The sequence below is a fragment of the Paroedura picta genome, chromosome 1 (assembly GCF_049243985.1).
Source record: "Paroedura picta isolate Pp20150507F chromosome 1, Ppicta_v3.0, whole genome shotgun sequence".
Classification (NCBI taxonomy): Eukaryota; Metazoa; Chordata; class Lepidosauria; order Squamata; family Gekkonidae; genus Paroedura; species Paroedura picta.
The window spans coordinates 28549891-28573867 of NC_135369.1; the positions used below are offsets into that span (position 1 = coordinate 28549891).

Consider the following 23977-nt stretch of genomic DNA (forward strand, 5'->3'; position numbering starts at 1 on the left):
AAAACAGTGGGAACTTCTCACCTATGGATGGGGTGGTATATTCCTGTTGCTCTCCAGCCCTTTTCTCATCAGTATCCTAGCAACTGGAGTGAAAGAAATCCCAGGATTCTTTTCCCAGACTCCATCTGCTTACTCTGGAAAAGGCTGGCTTGGGTCAGCATGTGTATTCATAAGCAATGTTGCAACTATAAAGCATTCAGTATTTTTACACCGGAAGGATTAAATCTCAGAAATTACCTCATGGGCTGTAAGAAATCAAATTTCATTCCCCAAGGAGAAATATTGGAAGGAAGTGCATGGCCCAAGAAAAGAAAAAGAATTACTATTTCTGGACTGGGATGTTGGGGAATTTGAAAGCTCAGCTCCTTCTTTCTTTCTTTGATTGATTGATTGATTGATTTGTTTGTTAGCTTAAATATTCCCTTTTTAAAAATACATTTTATTTTGTTTTCTTAATGATTAGAAATGCGCATTTAGACTACATTTAAATAAAATATGTTAAATATCTCTTGGAGTCCCCAATTCAATTCATTTCAGTTCATATACCCCCTACCATTTTGTCCTTTCAACCAACTGAGTTCATGCTTGGTGAGGCTTAAATATTACCCGAGCATGAAAGTTCAGTTGAGTGTATTTGGGTAAATATAAAAGGAATAGGAAATGAGAGTGGTATTATTGTGGGGGTCTGCTATAGACCACCAAGCCAGTCAGAGGACTTGAATGAGATACTGCTAGACCAAATTACACAATTTTCAAAAAAGGGGGACCAACTCTGCTGAAAATGCAAACTCCGTTCAATCTTGCAGACAGCTTCATTTCCCAGAAAGTAGAGAGGGCAACCAGGGGCTATGCTATTTTAGATTTGATTTTCATCAATAGGGTAGAACTGGTAGATGAGGTGGAAGTAGTGGGCATACTTGGTAGCAATGACCATGTGCTTTTGGAATTTTCAATTGTGGGAAAGAGAAAACCTTTACGTAGTCGTACGTATAGACTGGACTTCAGGAAAGCTGATTTTCACAGACTTAAAGGTATGTTGCGTAGAGTCCCGTGGTCAGAAAGACTTAAAGAGATGGGAGTCCAAGAGGGCTGGGAGTTTCTTAAAAGTGAAATATTGAAGGGTCAATCACAAACAATTCCCTTGAGAAGAAAAGATGGAAGCCAAGTTGGCTCCATAAACAATTGTCAAATGATTTGAAGAATAAAAAAGAGTAATTTAGGAAATGGAAGGAAGGCTTTATTATCAAGGATAGTAATAAAGGATGGTATAAACAAATAACCAATACTTGTAGGGGGAGTGTTAGAAACGCTAAAGCTCAATATGAGCTTAGGCTAAACATAACAATGCTAAACATAACTTTCTTGTGAAAGTGAAATTATAATAGATGATGAAGAGAGGGCTGAACTGCTTAACTCCTATTTCTCCTCAGTCTTCCCTTGTGAGGGAAATAGTGATAATTGTGGCAAAAACGTAACACAACACAGGGAACGGGAATGGTGGCCTAGGATCACTGTTGGAGCAGTCCACAAACACCTAGTTTTTTTTTTTTATGAGACAAAGTCTTCTGGGCCAGATGAACTGCATCCAAGGGTACTAAAAAAAAACTTGCAGATGTCATCTCTGAACCTCTGTCCATTATTTTTGATTCTTCTTGGAGAACAGGTGAGGTGCGAGATGATTGGAGGCAGGCAAATGTTGTCCCCATCTTCAAGAAAGGGAAAAAGGAGGATCCGGGTAATTATCGAGAGGAAGAGAGATAGATAGAGGCAGAGACAGAGAGAAAGAGAAAGGAGATAGAGAAAGACAGGAAGAAAGAAAGGAAGACACACTACAAGCTAAGACACTCTCTAACCCACCCTTTCTAGCGCCCGTTGTATTTACACGTACAACGGGCTTAAAATCTAGTATACCATAATGCAGAAAGTGAATTGCAAAGGCAGAAGACAGTGCAGTAAAGAAAGGTCATGCATAGCATAAACAATGCAAAGGGCTACTGCTCTGCTCTCTTCTACAAGGGATCTCCTGAGCTGTTCCAATCCCTTTATTTAAAAGCCCTCCTGAACATGGAGCTATGTAACCAAGGAAGGCGTAAATGAGTATCCTTTACTTGTTTGGCTTTGAGCAAAAAGGTTGTATGTGTGTGTGTGTTTTTAATACACAGTGTTATAATATTGTACATGCTGGGGTTTTAAATGTATAATGGAAAGATAAAATCTGTTTAACAAAGTGAGATTCAAAGAAAAATGAACTCATCCGGAATGCTCTTCTAGATATTAAATGACTTCCCCGAGTGTTTATGTATTCTTTTTTTCTCCCTGCCAGAGTGATGAATACCAGGGGTCATATATTGGGCCAAGTGATTCCACAATCACATAAACTTTTCTTATTGGGTGTAATGGAGACGATTGCCTCCAGCTACAATGTGGAACAAGCTGTCAAATCACATTACTGAAGCAAAACTGAAGATCACCATAAGCAGAATTAATGTAATACCTTTTACGAAGAACTAGGATTTGGGGTTGCCAGCTCTGGGTTGGGAAATACCTGGAGACTTTGGGGGAGGAGCTGAGAAGGGGCCGGATTTGGGGCAGGGAGGGACCTCAGTGGAGTATAAGGCTATGGAGTCTACCTTCCAAAACAGCCATGTTCTCCAAGGGAACTGATCTCTGTCACGTGTAGATGAACCAAATTTTTAAAAAGTTTTCCGTGTCCAAAGGGTTAAGAGGGGTGCCCAAGCAAAGACAAGAAGAGCAAATGCCTGAGCCATGTGAAGATTTTAGCTGAACAAAACACTGAGGTCACCCTTTTGTTAGCCATGGAGAAAACACTGAGCTTTAAGATGAGATTTATTTTTGAGAGGTGGAGGCAGCATGAAATGTGATGCTTTTTTTTGCCGTGCAGCAGACCTTGCCTCACTCCAGTATGGGTCAAATGTGTAATTAATTACCAGGATGCTGTTATCATCAACTTTTGGCTTGTGATTATTGTGTCCCCGGCCAAACAGATGGAAGTGGAGGTTTCATAACGATGGCAGCTAACAATATTTTTCTCTGACGCTTAGATCAAGCCCTTGGGGAGCCTGAGTCGAATTAGCTTGGGCCTCCTCATGAACCACTCCCTTTCTGAGGCAGATCGCAGCTGCATGTCAAAAAAAAAAGGGGGGGGGCTTCTTTGGATCTTTGTTAAGAGCAGCAATTAGAAAGAAAAACAAGAATGCAAAGAGCAAAGTTTATTAGGCTTGACAGCTATAGGTTGGGAAATACCTGGAGATTTGGGGGTGGAGCCTGAGGAGGGCGGGGTTTGGAAAGGGGAGGGATCTCAATGGGGTTAGGGTAGCATGCCCCCCAAAGCAGCCATTTTCTCCAGGGGAACTGGTTTTGGTCATCTGGAGATGAGTGGTAGGAGATCTACAAGTGCTGAGGTTGGCAACCCCAAATTTGATGTTTCCCATGTTGGGTGGGGGGGGGGAGAGACACCTTTCAAGTGGTTTAATCTCGGCAAAGCCAGCCAGCTACCCATTCCCAGATTTTATAGATTAGGGAAACAGGTTTCACAGAAGTTCATAACGTGTCCAAAGGAGGGCAACAAAGATGGTGAGGGGTTTGGAAACCAAGACGTATGAAGAAAGGTTGAGGGAGCTTGGTCTGTTTGGATCTGATCACCATTAAGTATTTAAAATGGTGCCATATAGAGGATGGAGAAGAATTGTTCTCTCTTGCCCCGGAGGGATGGACCAGAACGAATGGGATGAAATTAATTCAAAAGAAATTCCATCTAAACATCCGGAAGAAGTTCCTGACAGTTCGAGCAGTTTCTCAGTGGAACAGGCTTCCTCGGGAGGTGGTGGGTTCTCCATCTTTGGAAATTTTTAAACAAAGGCTAGATAACCATCTGACGGAGAGACTGATTCTGTGTAGGCAAAGGGGTGGCAGGTTTCAGTAGATGAGCAATTGGGATGTGAGTGTCCTGCATAGTGCAGGGGGTTGGACTAGATGACCCATGAGGTCCCTTCCAACTCTATTATTCTATGATTCTAAGTTTAGATGAAAGGAGTCTGTCCTAGCTGTAACTCAGAAACTGCCCTTTCTGTTCATTAGACAAGACAAGGACACACACCACAAACAGAGATGAGAGACAAGTGACTTATAGGGATAAGTGCAGAATAACAAGAGGTGCAGAGTTCTACATCTGGGTCACAAAAATGAGAAGCATGGATAGTGGATGGGAGATATGCTTCTGGGTAGCAGTGTGTGAACGAGATCTTGGGGTATTTGTGGACTGTAAGCAGAGAGTGTGTAGCAGTAAAAAAAGCTGTATCAATGGAGCATCATATCAAAATCACAAGATGTCCTAGTCCCCCTGTATACTGTGTTGGTCAGATTGCACCTGGAGTACTGTGTAGAGTTCTGGGGGCCTGACTTCAGAAAGGACCTGTCCAAAACTGAGAGGGTAAAGAGAAGAGCCAAAATTGCAATTCTCTTGGTCATCAAGATGAATGTCCTACCACATTTTAATTTTCTCTTTGAAGAAGAAGAAGAGTTGGTTCTTATATGCCGCTTTTCCCTACCCGAAGGAGGCTCAAAGCGGCTTTCATTCGCCTTCCCATTCCTCTTTCAAACAAAACCAATAGAGTTGAAAGAAAACTTTAATGAAATGGCAAAGTTCCATCAATACATTTATATGGAATAAGAAAAGGCCAAGAATCGCCTTCAAGATCTTCCAAGTTGATAAGAAGAGAGGAGGGATGGGTATCCCTAATAAAAAAGTTAGATTATCATGCAGCAGTACTAACTTGAATAACGGATTGGATTAAAAACCTGGGGAAAATATGGAGAAATAATTTATTATAGATATGGACTAAATATAAAGAAAGAATGAGTGTCTCACCACTTAACATTGTTGTCGAAAGAAAGTTGATAGATAGGGCTACACAACTTATATATGTATTAGCTTCAAAATCCATTCCTAAGAACGGGCCTTGAAAGGGTCCCCTCCCCTGGCCAGGCAGCTGAAGGTGGCTTTGGGCTGAAGCTCACAGCTGGACCAAGTGGGGTGGGCAGGGGCTGGGCAGCTCATTAGCAGGCCCAGGACAGAGCTCCTTAGCAGGCAGTCAGCAATCCGGGAGGTTCTCATTAACAGGCTCCACCACGAGCCTTTGCCCAGGGCCTTCTCCCCTTACCTGCTGCTGGCTCCAGGCACTGAGGCGCATCTGAGAGCAAAGAGGCTAGAATCCAGGCACGGAAGGTGGAAGCTGCAGGGGTTGGAGCTGCAGGGGTTGGCTGCACCATGATTGGCCCTATTCCAACTTGAACAGCCGGACACGTTCAACCCCCCAGGCTGTTTCACAAATATATAGAGGAACCATGGATAAGGATTTCAGCTTTGGTAGATAAAAAATGTAAAATGAAATCTTGGCAAAAATTACAGTTAGAAAAAAAAGTCAATTGGTTTGCCTACATGCAACGGGCTTTGCTAGTAAAAGACGAACTAAAGGAGCAACATGAAAAACTATGAGAATTACCTGAATTTGAACATCAGATTATACAAGACAGACATCTTCTGGGCAGAATTTATAAACTCTTACTTACCTATGAATCTAAGACAGAACAAATTAAAAACTATAGAGTAAAGTGGCTGCAGAAATTCCAGGAGCCCATTACCATGGAAGAATGGGAATTTTTATGGTCTAAAAATGTAAAATTCACATAGTGTCAGGTTTTGCGTGAAAATTGGAATAAAATGTTCTATGGATGAGAAATGTTGGAAATGCCATAATGCTACCGGTTCCTTCTTTCATATGTGATGGCAACTGTAAGGGCCATTTCCCACGGTTTAAAAATAGCACAATGGTTGCTAGTTGGAAACGCTACTAATTTGCCATAACCCACGACGTCGTAGACAATCTGCAACAATCCTGAAACCGACCCGCCAAAAGCGCTTCGTTGTGGCGCTTTCAGGGGAATCCAGAAAAGTGGATTCACCCTCCGGATAGCGATACACTCCTGCAACCAATCTGCAACACTAGCGCTAAAGACCTGTGCCATTGTTGCTGGTTCTTCAAAGTCCCTCCCCCTGGATCTCTCCTCCAAACTTCCGGCGAAGCGATCGCCATTTTTTTTTCTCGGAGCGAGCGGGGATAAATGCACCGGCGAGCCTCTTTCTGTTTAGAGGCTTCCCTGGCTTCAGTCCTTCACCTTTAGTCACTAAGCACAAACCACTTAAAAGCCCGTTTGCTGAAATAAAGTCCCTTTATTTTTTACACATAAATTCAGCCGAAAATCGAGCCCGTGAGAAGGGGGGGGGGATTTTTTTTTATCACTCGAGGCAGCGTGCAAACGATCATACAATCAAACGACAGCTCACATTAGGCAGCTGGATGGGTCTCTCCGTAGCAACGAATCTACACAGATTCGTTGCTATGGGTCTGTTTTTTTTTAAAAAAACCTTTCTTAAAGGGAAAGCGGCTGTTTGGGAGCATGCTAACGGCTGCCCATTGGCTGCTTGACGGCCAGGGGCGGGACGAGCTTGGCAATAGCGCTTCCTTTCTAGCGATTTCTGCCGAGACCGGAAGCCTGTGGGAAACGCTAAAAAACGCAACTGATTCCACTACAAAGCCAGGTGTGCAAAACGACGAATTCCACTATTTTAAATGGCGATTTTTCATTCAGTGACCAATTTGCAACAAAGATCCCCGTGCGAAATGGCCCTAAAAATTTTGGATAAAAGTATATGGTAAATTGCAAATCGTTTTAAAATGTAAATTTGCTCTTAAGCCAAAAGATACATTGTTGAGTGCTCTCCCCCGCAGTTATACCTAAAGAGGGAGCAGATTTTCTCTTTCATGCAACTACAGGAGCAAGACTGATTGTTGCTTCCAGATGGAAACAGCAGCAAGAGCTGCAGATGGACTCGTGGTGTGAGAAACGTAGACCTCGCTGTGATGGCCAAGCTAACAAACGTGGTCAATCAAAGACCAGCTGAAGAATTCCAAAGACACTGGGACGAATATATAAAATGCTTGTGAAATCTCACTACTGTTTCTATTGTTCTATGTAACCTTCTATCAATAATATTATTATTATTATTATTTTTAAATGAAGGATGATCCGGGGCCTGTGAACCAAGCCCTGTGAGGAAAGGCTGAGGGGAATGTTCAGCCTGGAGAAGAGGAGGCTGAGAGGGGACATGATTTCTGTATTTAAGTATTTGAAAGGTTGACACTTAGAGGAGGGCAGGGAAAGGTTCCCGTTGGCAGCAGAGGGAAGGATCTGCAGTAGTGGGTTTAAACTACGTGTAGAATCGTAACAGGAAAATGGCCTCCAGGGCCTCCAGCCTGCGGCCCAATTCAGGAGCACCCAGTGAACCTGGGCACACCGGGATTATTATTGTTGTTGTTGTTATTATCTTATCCATTTGGTGCCTCTTAATAACTGTGAAACAACCTTGGGGGGGCGAATGGTCTGGCCTCTCTCCAGGGCCAATCAGGGTACAGCCAGCTGCACCCTGATTGACCCTGCCCCTACAGCTCCCGCCCTCCCTCACCAAGCCCTCACCCCTTGCCTCACAGACGTGTCTGTGACTCCGCCGCTCCATTTGCAGGGTCCCAGGTAAGAGGCCCGGCCATGGGGGGGGGGGGAACGGGACATATGCCCATCGCCAGTTCAGATGTGCCTGTAGCCAATCAAAATTTTAATGGCTATACACATTCAGAATGCTTTAAAGCAGGGGTAGTCAACCTGTGGTCTTCCAGATGTCCATGGACTACAATTCCCAGGAGCCCCTGCCAGCAAACGCTGGCAGGGGCTCATGGGAATTGTAGTCCATGGACATCTGGAGGACCACAGGTTGACTACCCCTGCTTTAAAGTATAGAGCACTGTCATTTCAACATCTATCTGGGTTGCTCCCTGTCTTGCTAAAATGAAACAGGACAGGAAGCATCAACTTTGCTGAAGAGGCCTGGGCTGTACCCCTTGACTCCCCGCACCAGTTTAGGATAAGAGCAAAATGTTGCCTTTTTTTTCTCTTCATATGATATCCATGATCCCTGACTGGTTGGGATTACAAAACTTAAAGAAAATCATTTGCTCCAGCAGAGCAGCAGAGGGGGGAAAGAAGAGCTACATGACAACATGGCAAAGAAATACAAAATACAAACAGGAATGGGAAAAGAGGCTTCTGTTTAGGGATCTTTGGGGATCTTGAATCATGATGTAAAATGAATCTCACGTGACTTTTTCAGAAAACCATAATTGCAGAACTTCAGATTTCGTAATCACTCACTTCCAGCCACTGTGATTTCTGAGAAAAACCTTTGACATCTGTGAGAAATTCCTGTCAGTGCAAGTTCCCATATTGCCACTTCATCCTTCCAGAATCCCCAGGCAACACCAGCAGCAGTGATACTTCAATCTGAGTTTTGTTGTTGTTAGGTGCGAAGTCGTGTCCGACCCATCGCGACCCCATGGACAATGATCCTCCAGGCCTTCCTGTCCTCTACCATTCCCCGGAGTCCATTTAAGTTTGCACCGACTGCTTCAGTGACTCCATCCAGCCACCTCACACTCAATCTGAGTTTAGTACTCTTATAAAAACAATAACTGGAAAGCCCCAAATGCCTTAACTCAGAGCTGTCGTGTTAGGTAGGAGATGGAGATTTGCAGGCCCTTTACATTACATTCCAAACCCTAAATAAATAAGAACATGAGCATAGTACAGCAAAGGGACTCACCACTTTCAGCCTTTCTCCATCCCCATGTCAAAGAATAATGATGTTATTAAAGTTCACAAGACCATAAGAAGAGCCCTGGTGAGAACAAACCAGTGGTCCATCTAGTCTAGCATATTTCACACTGGTTGTCCTGAAAGGCCAACGGGACATGGAGGCAAGGGACTTTTCTTGATGTTGTCTCCTCGCTCTACTACCAGGCTCCTAATGTGAGCTTCAGTAGGTCATAATGCTCACCTTCAGTTTAAGACACTGGGGTTCTATTCCAAGCCATGGGAAGAAAACTCCTCCTTGACCTTCCAGTTCATCATTCTCCTAAACTTTTCTGGCAGCAGAGGCAAGGACAGCTCTCTGAAGGAATGTGCCTCTTTCCATCCGTTTCTCCCTTCATCTCAGAATCCCAAGGCCCAGGTAGCAGATGCCCAGGAGAACTACCTTTCCCTGGGGTCCTGGGACTAGGAATACAACTGTCAAAGTATTCTGGGAACCAGAGGAATGAAGGGAGACATCTCTAATGGCCTCTGTGTAGAGTAACCTTTATCCTGAGCCACAAACACACACAGAGTTTTGTTTTGTTTTTTTTACAAGTATCTAGCTTCTTGGAGAGTAATTCTTCACTGTGATCTTCAGATGTCATCTTACTGGCAAGCTATCTTAAATAATTTTGTTTGTTTATTTGTTTGCTTGTTTATTTATTTAGTTACATTTATATGCTGCCTTCCCCTGAGACTCAGTTCCAGCCCGGTGTATTCAATTACACAGTGGTATATAAAATAGCTTCATTTGGAGAACTGGATTTGATTCACGACTCCTCCACATGCAGCCACCTGGGAGACCTTGGGCTAGTCATAGTTCTTTTAAAGCTGTTCTCTCAGAACAGTGTTCTTAGCAATCTCACAATCCCACCTACCCCACAAGGTGCTTGTTGTGGGGAGAGGAAGGGAAAGGTGTTTGTAAACCACTTGGGGTCTTTCAGGTAGTGAAAAGAGGGGAATGAGAGCTGGCAACCCTAACTTTAGCCTTTTTCCATGGGGAAATGTTCCATCCCCCTTGAATCTTTGACAGGCCCATCTGCAGAGTTATATCCTGAGTTCACAGACTTCAACGGACTTAGAAGGGGATAGCACTGCACATAATGGCTTAGTTTTTTGCCCTTTTCCTTCCCTGACGTCAAGATGGGAGACACACTATTGATTTATAGAAAAAACTTGCTGATGCTTTTTATTCTCAGTCCTTTTCCTAATAACTCCTAATACTGGCTCAGGTCAGGCATGACACAAAACCATCTATTGGTTCATGCCTATTTTATTTAGGCCCTCGCCAGGATAGTCCAAGCAAACCTGATCTTGTCACATCTCAGAAGCTAAGCAGGCCCACCCCTGGTGAGGACTGGGATGGGAAGACCACCATGGAATTCCGGGGATGCCACACAGAGGCAGGCAATAGCGAGCTGTCTCTGTACGTCCCTTGCCTTAAAAACCCAGCAAGGTGGCCCTAAGTCAGCTGCAGTTTGATGACACAATACAATTAATGATCCGGAGAGCTCTGTGCAGAACTGCGGGAAAACATACCACTGTTGACAGTCACAATGGGCAGTAGATCCAGGACAGACAAAGGACAGCACGTGATTAAAATGTGGAATTCACTACCAGAGGATGTAATGATAGCCACATGCAGACAGCTTTGAAAAGAGAATTGGATTCATGGAGATTCCAGATTCATGGACGATATTAGCTCTGGTGACGACAGGCAAGTTCCACATTCTGAATCCCAGGACGAGGGAACATGAGGGGAAGGGGATGGACCACTGGTCTGATCCAGGAGGGCCCTTCTTATGTTCTTACAATGGGAAAGCCTCGGCCTCTCTGCCCTGTTGTTGGCCTCCAGAGGAACAGGTTGGCCACTGTGTGAGACAGGATGCTGGACTAGATGGACCACTGGTCTGATCCAGCAGGGCTCTTCTTATGTTCTTATGGGGGGGAAGCCTTGGCCTCTCTGCCCTGTTGTTGGTCTCCAGAGGAACAGGTTGGCCACTGTGTGAGACAGGATGCTGGACTAGATGGACCACTGGTCTGATCCAGCAGGGCTCTTCTTATGTTCTTATGGGGGGAAAGCCTCGGCCTCTCTGCCCTGTTGTTGGTCTCCAGAGGAACAGGTTGGCCACTGTGTGAGACAGGATGCTGGACTAGATGGACCACTGGTCTGATCCAGCAGGGCTCTTCTTATGTTCTTATGGGGGGAAAGCCTTGGCCTCTCTGCCCTGTTGTTGGCCTCCAGAGGAACAGGTTGGCCACTGTGTGAGACAGGATGCTGGACTAGATGGACCACTGGTCTGATCCAGCAGGGCTCTTCTTATGTTCTTATGGGGGGAAAGCCTTGGCCTCTCTGCCCTGTTGTTGGTCTCCAGAGGAACAGGTTGGCCACTGTGTGAGACAGGATGCTGGACTAGATGGACCACTGGTCTGATCCAGCAGGGCTCTTCTTATGTTCTTATGGGGGGAAAGCCTTGGCCTCTCTGCCCTGTTGTTGGTCTCCAGAGGAACAGGTTGGCCACTGTGTGAGACAGGATGCTGGACTAGATGGACCACTGATCTGATCCAGCAGGGCTCTTCTTATGTTCTTATGGGGAGAAAGCCTCGGCCTCTCTGCCCTGTTGTTGGTCTCCAGAGGAACAGGTTGGCCACTGTGTGAGACAGGATGCTGGACTAGATGGACCACTGGTCTGATCCAGCAGGGCTCTTCTTATGTTCTTATGGGGGGAAAGCCTCGGCCTCTCTGCCCTGTTGTTGGTCTCCAGAGGAACAGGTTGGCCACTGTGTGAGACAGGATGCTGGACTAGATGGACCACTGGTCTGATCCAGCAGGGCTCTTCTTATGTTCTTATGGGGGGAAAGCCTCGGCCTCTCTGCCCTGTTGTTGGTCTCCAGAGGAACAGGTTGGCCACTGTGTGAGACAGGATGCTGGACTAGATGGACCACTGGTCTGATCCAGCAGGGCTCTTCTTATGTTCTTATGGGGGGAAAGCCTTGGCCTCTCTGCCCTGTTGTTGGTCTCCAGAGGAACAGGTTGGCCACTGTGTGAGACAGGATGCTGGACTAGATGGACCAGTGGTCTGATCCAGCAGGGCTCTTCTTATGTTCAATTAGATGTGAGCAGAGCCTTGGATTGCCCTGCCTGGCCACTATCCGATTGGAACATCTGTTATACCCTTTTGCAGCTATCTTGTAGATGTGTTTGCTGACTTCAATTTCTTTATGATTCCTCTGAGCAGCACACACACACACACACAAACACACTGGTGCATTGGTGGAAACTGTTGCCAAGTCGCTGCAGATTTATGGTAATCCCTTGGGATTTTCAAGTCAAGAGACAGTCAGAGGTTGTTTGCTATTCCCTCCTTCTGCCTCAGGCCCCTGGTACTCTGTGCCATCCATTTTTATTTTTTTTATGTTTTAATGTTTCAAAAGGCGCGTGGTGTGTCTGTGTTGGTGTGTGAAAACTCGGGAGAAATTGTTAATGCACACAACATGTTCCCAGTCCAACCAAGCTGGCAGCCGCTCCCCTCGCCACATATGGACCCAGACAAACACCAAGCAGTAAAAATTATTTTTAAAACCACAAACGACTTATTAACGACGGCTTTATATGACTGTTCTGACAACTCGTGGCTTAAACAATTGGCTGCACTGTGGCATCCAGCAACATCAAGTCTGTGGGAAGAAAGATACGACTCCTCTTGGATGCTCCAAAAAATGCACAATCACAAAACGCTGTCGATTGTACTGAACTGTTCCACTTGAAAATGTTGCAAAGGAAGCTCACCGAACAGGCGAAAGCTGCTCACAAACAGCCAAGAAACACAACTGGCAAGCAAAACCGATCCTGATTGCCTGCCAAGATCGGATGAGCCTGGGTCAGCGCCAGGCCCTCCAAGTCGGGGCATGATCCCATTATTTTGTATTAAATAATTCTTTCACATGGCGTCTTCTGAACTAGGTCAATGGACTGGATCGGACAATGCAGGGCCACAGCCGATGGGTTCAAAGCTATCAGTCGGCGATCTGCCATGAGAGCCAGCTAGGTGTAGTGGTTAAGAGCAGTGGCTTCTAACCTGGCATGCCGGGTTTGAGTCCCTGCTCCTCCTCCACATGCACCCAGATGGGTGAGCTTGAGCTCCTCACAGCCCTGATAGTGCTGTTGTAAATGAGCAGTCCTCTCAGCCTCACCTACATCACAGGGTGTCTGTTGTGCGGAGAGGAAGGGAAGGTGATGGTCAGCTGCTTTGAGACTCCTTTGGGCAGTGAAAAGTGGGGAATAAAAACCAACTCTTCTTCTTCTGATTCCGACAGAAGCGCCCTGCTGTATCAGGCAAGTATCCCCACTGCATCAGTTTCTCAAGGGACTAGTAAGCCCCAAGTGGGACCTGTAGCCTTTGAACATGGATGCCTGCTCCCACCGCTGGAACGCCACCTCTGAACAAGAGCACTCTTCACTGTCTCTCTGGGAGAGCCCCAGGTAGATTTGCCTGTCCTCTTTTGTTGGCATCTTCACTTGGCATTCCTTCTGGGATCCCACCTTCCTCCCCAATGTTTGGTCATCAGACCAAAACCTGCCCCTATAGGATCCCTGGCCCAAAAGAGAAGAGACTGGCCTTGGCCAGGGCTAGGGCCAGCGCCTTTGGAGTCTTGTCCCTGGCCTGGTGGGACGAGACCAGGGTCCTGAGGGATGTCAATCAGTTCTGCAGGGCCTGCAAGACAGAGCTCTTCCACCAGGACTATGGTTGAGGTCAGACAGAACATCAAGAAGTGCTGGCCTCACTGCTGGAGGGGAAGGAAGGTCTGCCTCTTCAAGAAAGATCTGGAATCCACCCCCTCCCAGTTTTATCGAATGGGGCCGCTATAATGTAAATAGGTGTTTTAATGTGCACACTGGTTTTTAAATAACCTGATTGTTTTAACCATGTTGTTACCTGCCCTAAGCTAACCAAGAAGGAAAGGATACAAAAATAAAGTAGTAATAGTAGTAGTAGTAGTAGTAGTAGTAGTAGTAGTAGTTTTAATTGTTGTTGTTGTTGTTTTAATATTTTGGATTTGGCGTAAATTCTGTTTTTATTTTATTTTAATTATGTATCTGTGTTTTGGTTTTAATGACTTTTAAAAAGAGATTTTAATCTGTATGTCTTAATTGGGAGAGCCTCTAATCTGGAAAGCTGGGTTTGATTCCCTGCTCCTCCATTTGCAGCTAGTTGAGTGAGATTGGGCTAGTCGCAGTCCTGTTATACAACAGTTCTGTTAGAGTTCTCTCAGCCACACCCACATCACAGGGTGTCTATTGTGGGGAAAGGAAGGGAAGGCAATTGTAAGCCGCTTTTGTAGTGAAAACTGGGATATAAAAAACAACTCTTCTTTTTTATTTGTAAGCCTTTAAAAAAACAACAACTGGTTATCACTGAAAGTGTTATATAGTTTTGGTCATGGTTGCTTATTCCAGGAAGCATTGTGCATTTGAGAAAATCAGCCAGGGGTAAGTTCTGCCATCAGCTTTCCTTCAAGTGACATGAACATGTGAAACAGCCTTATACTGACTGGCCCAAGGTTGCATGCAGCTGGGTGCAGCTGTTTGCAGCTGCTTGCATATAGATGAGGAGTGGGGAATCAAACCCGGGTCTCCATATTAGAGGCTGCCATTCTTCACCACTACACCAAGCTGGGAGTGTTGGTGAGAACTCCCATCCCTGCCCTCCCCTCCCCCAGAAAACAAAGGTTTTGGCACTCGGGACCCAAACCCCCTGTACCTGCCACTTGCTTGGTAGGCACTGTGAAAGCTTTCTTTTGGCAACTGTGCAACTCTAGGATTGCTCAGAGGATGCCCCGGGCTGCCTGGCTTTCTGCCCTGCCCTGCCCTGCCCTGCCTATGAAGGTGTTGGTGCTGCTTTTGTGCCAAGCCAAATATTCGTGGAAAAACTTGGATTTGTTGGGATGAGGGGCATCTGCAGAGTTTAGTTGGGCTGGATGGGACAAGGCCAGAAAGGGCCATCGATGGCAGCTGCTTCCATCAGCCAGATGATTCTTGCTAAAATGTCTTTAATTTAATAAATAATAGTTTTGAAAGGCCCTAGGCATGGGGATGGTCTGCTGGGATCTCCGTGTCGTCTTGAGCACTCACCATCCTCCCAGAGGTTCATCTTCGAAAGGTTCTTTCCTTCAAACGGCTCTTCAAACATGGATCCGTTCTCCTTCTCCTCGAAAGTGTGCATATACATGGCTTTATTCTCCATTCTGCTGCCTGCAAACATAAATGGAAGTTGGGCTGTGGGTCTCTTGCCATACCTTTAACAGGAGGAAGCAGTCACATTGAAGGATGCGACTCGATTTCGCAACCCTCATTTTGAATTTAAAATATTCCCTGTTTGGTTTTGTCCGTCTCTCCTGCGACTCGAAGTCTTGTTTTGCCTATCAGGGGGTTGCTGCTGAATTTCTGCATTTGTAACATTAAAAAGGCATGCCATTTGATGCCATCTAGTTAAGCAGAGCTTTCCCTACACCATGGCCTCCTTTGTGCTACCTGGCCCATTCTGCACTTATTGGATAATGCACTTTCAAAACACACTAGAAGTGGATTATGCTGTTCCGCACAGGAAAATCCAGCTGCAAGAGCACGTTGGAAGTGCATTATCCAATTTGAGTAGAATGGTCCCTTGTCTGTCATCTGGAGTGGAGTGAGCACAGGGGAGCCGAATGTGAGAGTGGCTAGGGACAGTGACCTCAGCGGGCACCCCTGCTTGAAGACCCCCCTCCCCAGGCTTCCCCCTTCCTGAACATCCACAAATCTTGAGGAAAGGAAGTGGCTTCTGTTTTGAATTGACGCACAGTACCAATCTAAATCATGTAGCCAAAAGCCCAGCTCCCCGTTAATCTCTCTAGTAATGCATTGTTACTCTACCCTTCCTCCTGCTGGAAAATGCAAGATCTGTAGTATGCATAAGAAGAATATCCTACATCATAAGAAGAATATCCTACAGGAGTCATCAGAGAAGATATGGAGTTAGCATATTTAGATTAGAAACTTCCTTTCAAATAATCCTGTACCCTGACTGGCTCCGTTGGAGATGCCCTGCTCCTTTGAGTACACTTTTACTCTGTTTTCTATCCAGAACAATAGTCAGTAAGACAGTTAGGAGTCTCTCTCTCCTCCCTTACTTTTCTCCATAAAACGATGTCATTCTTTTAAGTAGCATGTGCTTTACTCTCTTGCATATTTAAACTTTCCCAACAACTCCAAGGAGATCAAGACATGATCCTTCCCTCCTCCATATTTGTCTTACAACTGGACTCTGATTTTGTTGTGTTACAACACCTCTGTGGGACACACTAGGCTGAGGAACTGTGAATGGCCCAAGGTGGATTTGGCAAGTGAATCATCTAGGCCTAGGCTTGCCAACTCCCAGGCAGCACCTAGAGATCTTGGACAATGCCTCTCAAGACAGCGATGATCAGTACCCCTGGAGACAATGGCTGCTTTGGAGGATGGATTCTCTGGCATTAAATCCTGCTAGGGTCCCTCTCCAAACCCCTCTGTCACCGGGTTCCACCCCAAAATCTCCAGGTATTTCACAACCCAGAGCTGACAACCTGACCCCATCTGGAAATGGCAGCTCTCCCACAAACTAAGCCTTTGCCTCTGTCTTGTGCAGAGGGATTCTGCAGTTTTGAGGAAAGGTTTGAAACAGAGAGATGGATGGCAGTAATAAAACCAGATATCGAAATGGAACAGCCCCAAAAATGCATGGGAGGGGCGAAAAGAAGGCGAACCCAAGCAGACATTAATTGATGAACCCTTTGTTTTCAGGAATCCATGCTCTTTGTCTCCCTGTCTCCCAGCAGGACTTGCACATCTGTATGAGATTATGGATTATGTCTCAATGAACATGCCACTCATCGAGGCTTACAAGAAGCTGTACCTGCTTAGTTCATGTTTCAGATTTTCCTTTTCTCGGGGCCTTAATGGTAGAATGGGGATCAGAATGGGTTCTGGCTGCAGCAGCTGAGCAGTGAGGGACAAGAACTCCAGGCATGTTCAGAGGCACTATCCTCTCATTCAAGTGTGCAGATTCAGAGAAAGGGCATGCGTTTCTATGATGCTGCGGGTTTCCAGATTGGGATGAGGGTAACCCCACTTGCCCTGAACACTCCAAGCCAGGAAGAGTTGATGCTGCAGATCCCTGACGTGTAGAGTTAGCAGCCCTGGGTTGGGAAATATAGGGTGGTTTTGGGGGTGGAGCCTGAGGAGGTAGGGTTTGGGGAGGGGAGGGGCTTCAATGGGGAATAATGTCATGTGTCCGCCTTCCAAAGTGGCAATTTTCTCCAGGTGAATTAGAGATGAGTTGTAACCCCAGGAGATCTCAGTCCACCATCTGGAGGCCGGCAACCCCAATGACATCTTCTCAACCCAGCCCTGAGCAACAGGGCGAGAGATCTGAGACCTGCCAAATCCAGCATCAAACCAGCTGGACAAATTTGATAGCAGCCCAAATAGGCCAGTGTTGCCCGCCCCTCCCTAAGGGAGGTCAATCCAGTCTGTAAAGCCAGAGTCCGCATTGTGATTTATGGCATGCCAGTCGTGTTCATGGGGTCTTGCCAAGAGGCGGCAGCAGAGAATAAGGGCCACCTCCCCCCCCCCACCACACACACACACACACACACACAGAGCTTATGGTCTGTGTTTAGACTGTGCGGCAGCCAGGAAAGACCCATTGCTTGACCAGGGCCAAACATAAATCATGACAGAGGTTGACACAACTGCAGATGATGAGGAGAGAGGGAAATGCTTCTTCCTGTTGTATTACTACAGTGATTTATGACAGGATTTGAAGAGGATGGGCTCTGGGCTGAGCACTGCAAGAGAGAGGGCAGCGCAACCAGAGTGCTAGACAGGGACTGAGTAAACTGAGGTCCAAATGCCCACTCAGACTGGAATGACGTGCATTTTACAGCTGATGCTGCGTGTAGCTGTTCCATTTTTATTGTATTAAAATAAGTTTTATTATTTTAAAATGCAATCCTAAGCTGTTATACCCTCCTAGCCCATTGACTTTTACCCCTACGGATATATTTTTAAATTACGGTCTGGGAGGGCTGTCATTTAAATATCCGAGAGGAAAGAAGTTCTTAAAATCTTTGCTCTCCCACTTAATTCCCACAAAAAAATGTCCAAGTTGTTCTTACCCCCTACTAAGGAAAGCTTTCAAGTTCCCATATCTTTTCTTCAGCCAGAGTAACTATAGCCTGGGGTGGTGATTTTTGGTGGGAAGAAGAGTCTTGAGGAGAAACAGAACTGCAGACCCTGCAGCTGGGAAGAGGGGGGGAGGGAGGGAAGGAGGGAGAGAGAGAGAGAGAGAGAGCGAGAGAGAGGGAGAGAGGGAGAGGAGGGAGAGAGGGAGAGAGGGAGAGAGGGAGAAAGGAGAGAAGAAAGAAAGAAAGAAAGAAAGAAAGAAAGAAAGAAAGAAAGAAAGAAAGAAAGAAAGAAAGAAAGAAAGAAAGAAAGAAAGAAAGAAAGAAAGAAAGAAAGAGGGAGGGAGGGAGGGAGGGAGGGAGGGAGGATATGGAATTCCACCCTCAGGTGTGAAGCTCACTGGATGACTCTGGGAACATTTCCGCACAAAGAATTTACCCCTGCCCAGCCTCTCATTGTTAGTGGGTCTTAATGCTGCTTCCTCATGACATTGGCAGCAACCTGTAGCTCTCCATGGGTTGGCACGAATTTTCGTCCAGAATACCCCATGATACCCCTTTTTTGTCATGGTGTACAACAAGGCGAAACCAGGGCAAGCTTGTCAGGAGGAAGAAACGCGTGACAGGCTCACTAGTGTTTTCCCTGCCCTCACACCTGCCCTCCCCTCTCCAGTTCCAGGATGCCATTTTAAAAAATGGTGCAGTCTGCATTGACTCGGGTTGACTCAGCCTTCCATCCTTCCGAGGTCGGTAAAATGAGTACCCAGCTTGCTGCTGGGGGGTAAAACGGTAATGACTGGGGAAGGCACTGGCAAACCACCCCTTATTGAGTCTGCCATGAAAACGCTAGAGGGTGTCAGACATGACCCGGTGCTTGCACAGGGGATACCTTTACCTTTTTTTTAAAGACATGCATGGTTTGGCCCAGCTCAGGTGCTATTAGAAAACAGGTTTTTCCCTCCACTCCCCTACAGCATTGCAGTGTTTCTGTCCACCACCTGGATTTTTCTCATCTTTTCTTCAGTCTTTCCCAAATGTGATGCTTTTGGGAAAAGTCACAGCAAAACCGATCTGGCTAACATGTGATGGGGAACGTACGAATTTACCCGCAAGGTAGCCATTTCATCTTGCATGGTATCCGTGGCAGCCAATCCTCCCTGAATGCTTTGAGAGGACTTTTTAAGCTATTTTAATTCAGTAAATGACAGGGCAATATAAAGGCATCTTAGTACCAGTGGTTTTTTTAAAACTACAAAAAATCTCGCAGGCGGCAGGAGTAGCCAGGGACCAGGGCAGGAAACCCCATCATCTGTTGTCATGATGCTACATGGGCAGCCGTGGTGACCCCAGCGTTCCCACAGGAAAGGGTCACTTTGTGGGAAAGCACAACACAACAAAATCAGAGTCCAGTGGCACCTTTAAGACCAACAAAGATTTATTCAAGGTGTGAGCTTTCGAGTGCAAGCACTCTTCCTCAGACTATGAACTGACCATCATGACAGTGGGAATATATAAGCAAAAGTTAATCATGATGGTAGTTCATAGTCTGAGGAAGAGGGCTTGCACTCGAAAGCTCACGCCATGAATAAATCTTTGTTGGTCTTAAAGGTGCCACTGGACTCTGATTTTGTTTTGTTGTGCTGCTTCAGACCAACACGGCTACCCACTTGAATCTATCTTTGTGGGAAAGGTTTAAATACATGTGGACCAGAGCACGCCTACACGGGCTGTGGCAGAGAAGAGGTTAATGCTGACCCTTAAGTGGCAGCGCTTGGTGAGGCCTGCCAGATTCCTCCTTCTAGTGGCCCAGAGTAGAGGAGAAAGATCCTCCCGCCCCTCTCCTCCCGCCTCGGCCTCCCCTTTGATCCCAGGTTCCTTTTAACTCCACTTCTCGCTCCAGTATGACAGTCCGCTGGCTGGGAGACGCCGAGGTGGTGAAAACAGCCTCACCCTGGCCCCGCGTGGGCCGCCTCAGATCAGCCGATTCCCAGGCCGACACACTGCCCCCTCCCCCACAGCAACGAGGGATTTCAGCTCTTTTAATGTCACCACCCTCTTCTGCCAGCCACAGGCAGACTGAGGCTGATGCACTCCAGACTCTTAGGGGGCAAAGAAGGGCCTCAGACTCATATTTCCGGAGTTCAACACAAAACCATGGGGGGGGCACATGGCCAGCTTTGCCATTCAAAGGCCATGCCAAACTGAGAAATGTTGGGGTTTAGCGGCCGTCTCCTTGTGGCAGACAGATGGGAAAGCACATTTGGGCAGCCAGAGCCCCCCCCTGAGACCCCTTCCAAGTGCAGGATCCCCCCGACAGAAGGAAGACGAGTCAAGCCACACACGGCAAAGAAACAGGATGCTCTCTGCAGTGAGGTATGAGGAGGAGCTCTCCCTCCCTGGAAGTCTTCAAGCAGCAGCAGGATGAGAAGAGGAGGAAACAGAAGAGCTGGTGTTTTGTATCCCACTTTTCACTGCCCAAAGGAGTCTCAAAGTGGCTTGCAATCCCCTTCCCTTCCTCTCCCAACCACAGACACCCTAAGAGGCTGAGAGAGCTCTGACAGATCTGCTCAATCAGAACAGCTCTATCAGTAGTGTGGCGAGCCCAAGGTCACCCAGCTGGCTGCATGTGGAGCAGGAGCAGGGAGTCAAACCCAGACACCACTCTTAACTATGACACCATCCTGGCTGAGAGAGCTCTGAGAACTGTGAGTGGCCCAAGGTCACCCACCATAAACAGGGCATTGGACCCAAGTCAGGGAAAGGCATCTCTTTTTTGGCTCGAGTGCAGGACCAAAAAGCAGCATCTACCTGTGAAAATGTTAGTGGGCTGGCATTGGAGAGGAGGTGAGGGCTGCCCTTGGCCAGCCACGCCTGGAGCAAGCCAGGCTCCAAGGAGGCCACCAGCCCCTCAGGGACTCACCTGGGACTCAGCAGGTGGCTGTGCAGCTCTTGAGACCCTGGCAGGCAGAAGCCCAGACCTGCTGCCCTCTCTCACAACGGTGTGGCCCCAGCAGCACTTCTAGGGCCCAACCGTGACTGGAGACCTGGGTTCAAATCACCTCTGGGTTCTGAGGCTCAGTGGGACAGCTCGAACCAGTTGCTCTCTGCCGGACTGTTAGGCCATCCTTTGAGAGTGGACAGCCTCAATCCACCATGGAGAGAGTTGTACTACAGCAGAGCCCTCTGTTAGCAGCCATCCTCTCCTCCAGCAGGCAGCCACTGAAAAAGCTGTGGGGAGATGCTTTCTGCCGCTGGCTGAACCAAAGAAGCCAAGAAACGGATGGTGAAAAGAGACTGGCCCAAAGAGCCCTGCACGGCTGAGTGGAACGTCAGGGGCTCTGTGTGCAGGAAACCCCGGGCTCCGTCCCGCAAAAAGGCTCTAAGTCAGCAGGGAACTCTCCTCTCTGCTGCCTGTCAGAGTAGTTGATGCTGGGCAAGCGAGGCCAAGTTTCTGATGCTGCATAAGGCAGGCAGCTTTCTATGCATTTGAAGCTACGGAGAGAACTGCTTAGAATTACCTTGTGTAGATCTGTCCTGCGCTGTGGAGGGGCTGTGTCTCAGCGGCAGAGCACCTGCCGACGGTCCCAGGTTCAATCCCCGCATCGCCAGTAGAAAAGATCAGATCAGACAGCCCTGAGCTTGGCAAAGCAAAGATCTGACTCGCTACAAGGCAGCTTTGTGTGCTGACGAATGAGCTCACTCCAGCTTTAAACCATGTCTGTCTCCTCCTACCAAATTACACAGGGGTTGTCACGCTTGGGGGCAATGCAGAAGGTCCCACTTCAGTCCCGAGCCTCTCCAGTTACAAAGTTCAGGTCATAGATTATGCAAAGCAAAGGATAGTCCCCAGCCTACCACATCTGCCTGTGAAGGATTTGGGTGTGCCAACAAGGGGCAGATTCACTGGGAACAAGCAGAGCCCCAGCACACTGATGGGACCTTAGTGCATTGCTTTGCTCACTTGCACAGAGAATCACATTGGGACCAGCATAATGAGAGAATCACTTTGGGCACCAGCAGAATGGTCTGCCATGCCACCATTCGGATTGCCCACTCTGCAGCCAGGAGCCTTGGCTTCCAATGCCCCATCAGCCCCAAAGCCCCTTGGGTGTCCAATCCAGACAAGTCACTTCCAGCTTCACATTTCTGGAGGATAAAAAGGAGGAGGGGAGGGCTTTGTGTGCCACCCTGAGTGCCGAGGAAGAGGAGGAGGAGAAGGAGGAAGAGTTGGTTCTTATATGCCACTTTTCTCTACCCGAAGGAGTCTCAAAGTGGCTTCCAATTGCCTTCCCTTTCCTCTCCCCACCACAGACACCCTGTGAGGTGGGTGAGGCTGAAAGAGCCCTGATATCACTTCTTGATCAGAACAGCTTTATCAGTGCGGTGGCAAGCCCAAGGTCACCCAGCTGGCTGCATGTGGAGGAGGAGCAGGGAATCAAACCCAGCTTGCCAGATTAGAAGTCCACACTCCTAACCACTACACCAAGATACAGCACAGCAGGAAATAAAGGCATAAAGGAGAAGCCCTCTTGGATGTACTGGAGAGCAAAATCTCTCCAATGTGTAACCTCTGGCTAAAGGGTGCTTCTTTAGAGGCAGGGATGACCTGCCCCCAAGCCTTGGGTCAGGCCCTTGTTGCTCTGCCACTCCAGGCAGCCCAGGGTCCTCAACTGCCTAGGAGATGTGCCTCTGTGCCAGCCCCCTCCCAGAAGCAGCCAAGGGTTGCCCTTCAGGCCACAGGCAGGGTGCATCTTCCACATCCCCAACAGGGATGCTGGATCGGCCCCTTAGCCTGCCTACTCTGCCACCTCCATTGGAGCCTGGGTGTCAACCGTCCCTCTCCAGGTAGCCCCCCTTCTCTGATCCTGCAACACCATCTCTTGATTCAGTCTCATGCTGTCAAGACAGTTGGCATCCCTTCCACTTCACACAGGGGGAACTGTGACTTCCCAAAGCCAGGCTAGAAAGTTGTGGAGGAGAGTCCTTCGGAGCCCCAGGTGTCCCCCATTCCAGCACCGGGCTCTCCCACTGGGGCTGCATTGCCTCCAGCTCTCCCCACCGCCTCAACCTCTGCAAGGACACGGTGCAAACGACTCACCTGCAGGCAGGATCCGTGGAAGCCGGGGGCCCGTCTCCTTTCCCACCGCTCAGACCCTGCCACACTGCATGGCCAAAGGCGCAAGAGGACGAAGGTGGGTTCTGCGCATCAATGAATGCCAGAGGGAGGGAAGCAGCCTGCTAGGCACCTCCAGCAAGCCCTTCCATAACCAGCCAGCTGGGGGGCTGGCAAAGGCTCTGCAGCAGGGGCCAGAATTGCCTCTCACTGCATTCTGCAGCCGGCCTCTCCCCACCAGGCGGGGGGCTGAGACGTGTCTTCAGCGGGCAGCCACCCTGGAGGCTCCTTGGGAGAGCCAGAGGCGTCAGGCTCCCAGAGCGAGGTCGCTATTCGCTGCACTGAGCAAAATGCTCCAGTTGCAGGGAAGACTTTGGGAAAAGTTTCCCGGGCAAGTGGTCCGTGTGGGTGAAACACGCAGGCGGAGACTCGCGCCCTCCAGTGGCCCCGTCCGCGAAGCGCAGGCAGTCTCGCGTGTCGTGTTGACATTCATAAATGCACCGCTCGCGGGGGAAATGTTGTGGTTTTCGTGCAGGCCGTCAGCCCTTCATGGAGCACGAGGCTGAATCCCCGAGCGGGGGACTGGAGACGGAACGCAGAGCTTTTGCAAACATGTTTACAGTTTGGGGATGTATCCAGATCCAAATTAACCAGACCCTGTTATTTTCCATGCTGTTGTCATGAGGCACATCCCAAACAGATACGCAAAAGGATACAGAACGCTTGGAGCCCACAGAATGATCTGCCACCTTCCAGTCACCTCATCCATACACCGTGCCTATCAGCACCTAGGGATGGCTGTTTCTATATATTACAGGGGCATCAAATTTGTCTCCTGGACAAGTTTTCAAGTTTTCGTTTTTAAAAAACCAAACACACAAATCAAGCTATCCCCTGCAGCAATGA

General features: G+C 47.7%; 1 protein-coding gene across 5 annotated transcripts in view; it reads right to left on the reverse strand.

The window, feature by feature from the left end:
- The window catches only part of SCARA5 (scavenger receptor class A member 5), a 113848-nt gene extending 90416 nt beyond the window's left edge, over window positions 1–23432 (reverse strand). For 2 of the 5 annotated variants that reach the window (XM_077331236.1, XM_077331228.1), the window contains exons 1-2: window positions 23057–23432; window positions 14894–15013 (exon numbers count right to left, since the gene is read on the reverse strand). In XM_077331236.1, the coding sequence (XP_077187351.1) occupies window positions 14894–15005 (112 nt within the window). In that variant the 5' untranslated portion in view covers window positions 15006–15013; window positions 23057–23432. Of the gene's footprint in view, window positions 1–14893; window positions 15014–21476; window positions 21649–23056 lie in introns of those variants that run through there. The other 3 variants (XM_077331213.1, XM_077331204.1, XM_077331219.1) reach the window with 2 other exon arrangements.
- Window positions 23433–23977: the final 545 nt, after the last annotated feature.